General features: G+C 46.5%; 1 protein-coding gene across 2 annotated transcripts; it reads left to right on the forward strand.

The window, feature by feature from the left end:
• Positions 1 to 15: 15 nt before the first annotated feature.
• On the forward strand, positions 16 to 2,256 carry LOC116380507 (ribosomal protein S6 kinase alpha-3-like). 2 transcript variants are annotated; one of them, XM_031842413.1, is made up of 5 exons: positions 16 to 134; positions 499 to 587; positions 1,118 to 1,182; positions 1,790 to 1,892; positions 2,042 to 2,256. In XM_031842413.1, the coding sequence occupies exons 1-5, from the start codon at positions 70 to 72 to the stop codon at positions 2,179 to 2,181; spliced, it is 462 nt and encodes a 153-aa protein (XP_031698273.1). In that variant the 5' UTR covers positions 16 to 69; the 3' UTR covers positions 2,182 to 2,256. The 2 variants fall into 2 exon arrangements, with proteins under 2 accessions (XP_031698273.1, XP_031698272.1); XM_031842412.1 differs by lacking the exon at positions 16 to 134 and having other exon boundaries at positions 147 to 587; positions 2,042 to 2,255.
• The last annotated feature ends 21 nt before the right edge of the window (positions 2,257 to 2,277 follow it).

Genomic DNA, 2,277 nt, shown 5'->3' on the forward strand with positions numbered 1-2,277 from the left:
GACCTGTTTGTTGCTGTTTGTTGTGCAACGCGTTGACCTGTTTGTTGTTGTTCTGTCTCTCAGTTCGAGATGCTGACGGGAACGCTGCCGTTTCAGGGCAAAGACCGGAAAGAGACGATGACCATGATCCTCAAGTAAGAAACTTTACACCGTCAGATCGCTCGTATCCAATCACCGCCTCATCACGGCCGAGAAGAGGCTCCCCTCCTCCCCCCACAGGGGTCCATATTAGAGGAGATAAAGTGCAGCACTCAGGAGGAAGAGGAAGAGGAAGACGAGCAGAGAGAGAGAAATATTAACCCGTCCTGCTTCCTCCGTCGTCTCTGTTTCCCTCTGAATGAAAAGTGCTGAGCAGACTCTCTGCAGAGCGCTGACTGTGCTTCCTGTGCCGTCGGCTCGTCTTTCACATACTTTCAGTTTGGAAACACAATATGGACGGTTTAAGAGCACAAGAGCTGCAGCTCACTGCAGTTCCTCTTGTTTGTGTGTGTTCCACAGGGCCAAGCTGGGAATGCCACAGTTCTTGAGTTCAGAAGCTCAGAGTCTCCTCAGGAACCTCTTCAAACGCAACCCTTCCAACAGATTAGGTAAGAACAGAACATACAAACAATTTAAAATGCATGCATGCCCAGGTATTCTGCATCTGCAGTCTGGTCGTTCAGATAAACTGTACATGAATCCACAAATCGACGTACATGCAGCAGATTCCTGATAGGATCAATAACAGGAAATCTGAACTAGTTGACAGTATGCGTCAGAGGAGGAGGAGCCAATCTCCAAATAGAGACTCACAATCATCATTGAGTAACGAGTATAGTGTGTAATTATTACACACTATACTCGTTACTCGTCACAAAGGAAGAAGATATATTACTGATATATCTTCTTCCTTTGTGCCACAGAGCTCCACCATGAACACACACTCAAATACTCACTACAGCACCAAATGTGGATTAGTCCGCCGCTGAAGATAGTCCCCAACAAACGCTCCGTTTCCTCCTGTTTGTTTGTTTGTTTGTTTGTTTGTTGGATAAATACTGGACTGACAGCTGTTTGTTTGTTTGTTTGTTTGTTTGTTGGATAAATACTGGACTGACAGCTGTTTGTTTGTTTGCAGGAGCCGGACCAGACAGCGTGGAGGAGATCAAGAGGCATCAGTTCTTCAGCACCATCGACTGGAACGTCAGTGTCTCCTTTATATAAACTTTATTAAAAAGTTACTGTGAGGAACTTTAACTGGTCCTGAACCAGTCTCAGTGTAGTCCTGATCCTCTATATGAACCAGTCTCAGTGTAGTCCTGATCCTCTATCAGACCTCCATCAGTAAAGAGACCATCAGAGAGAAGATGGTCTGTTTCTATAGAGTTATTCTTGATGCTCGTCATCGGAGCCACCGGGTCAGATTCTGGTGAAACCAGATGAAATCATGCAGGTTCACCAGAACCTCCTTCAGCTCAGACTCCAGCAGAGACCGGTCCACCGTGGACAGACCCAGACCCAGGACGTATTGCTGGACCTGCTGGAGGGAAGGGAGGCACGGGAGAACCAGAACCAGGACTGAGAGGAGCAGACTGTCAGACCTGCTGCAGTAGAATGACAGGTTTACTCAAGAGACTGGTGCTCAGAGACACGACAGCTTTAGTCCACAGGGGGCGACAGAACCAACACTAAGTTAAAGTTCCTCACAGTAACTAATATGCTCAACAGTTTTATTCCATGGTTTAAATATTAACATCACTCTCATTGTTTTGTCTTTGACTGTGTGTCCCACTCTTCCTCTTCCATGTAGAAACTCTTCCGCAGAGAGCTTCCTCCTCCCTTCAAACCGGCTGCAGGACGACCTGACGACACTTTCTATTTTGATCCAGAGTTCACAGCGAAAACACCCAGAGGTGCAGACTGTCACCTCCTCCTCCTCCTCCTCCTCCTCCTCCTCCTCCTCCTCCTCACTTCACACGCCACTGAGCTGAACTACATCCTGAAAACAATTTATTCTTTGAGCAGTGAGGTTCAGCAGCTATTTTCTATGTTTGTGTCTCAGACTCTCCGGGGGTTCCTCTCAGTGCCAACGCCCATCAGCTGTTCAGAGGGTTCAGTTTTGTGGCCATAACAGAAGAGGACACACAACCAATACCCAGCACTATTGTACAGGTATGTACACACACGCATATTATAACTTAACATATCAGAGGCAGAAATGCTCTGATTTAGAGAGTAAAACCTCATCCGAATGTTTACAATGTTTACTGAGGTAATAAATCAAGAGAGAAGTAGAGT

This window comes from Anarrhichthys ocellatus, unplaced genomic scaffold, assembly GCF_004355925.1.
Source record: "Anarrhichthys ocellatus isolate YVR2014 unplaced genomic scaffold, GSC_Weel_1.0 scaffold7457, whole genome shotgun sequence".
In the NCBI taxonomy this organism is placed as follows: domain Eukaryota; kingdom Metazoa; phylum Chordata; class Actinopteri; order Perciformes; family Anarhichadidae; genus Anarrhichthys; species Anarrhichthys ocellatus.

Excerpts from the sequence above, each read along its gene's own strand:
- LOC116380507 (XM_031842412.1), top strand. The coding sequence starts at position 338 with ATGAAAAGTGCTGAGCAGACTCTCTGCAGAGCGCTGACTGTGCTTCCT. Across the intron at positions 588-1,117 it reads CAACCCTTCCAACAGATTAG|GAGCCGGACCAGACAGCGTG; the intron begins GTAAGAACAGAA and ends GTTTGTTTGCAG. Across the intron at positions 1,893-2,041 it reads CACAGCGAAAACACCCAGAG|ACTCTCCGGGGGTTCCTCTC; the intron begins GTGCAGACTGTC and ends TTTGTGTCTCAG.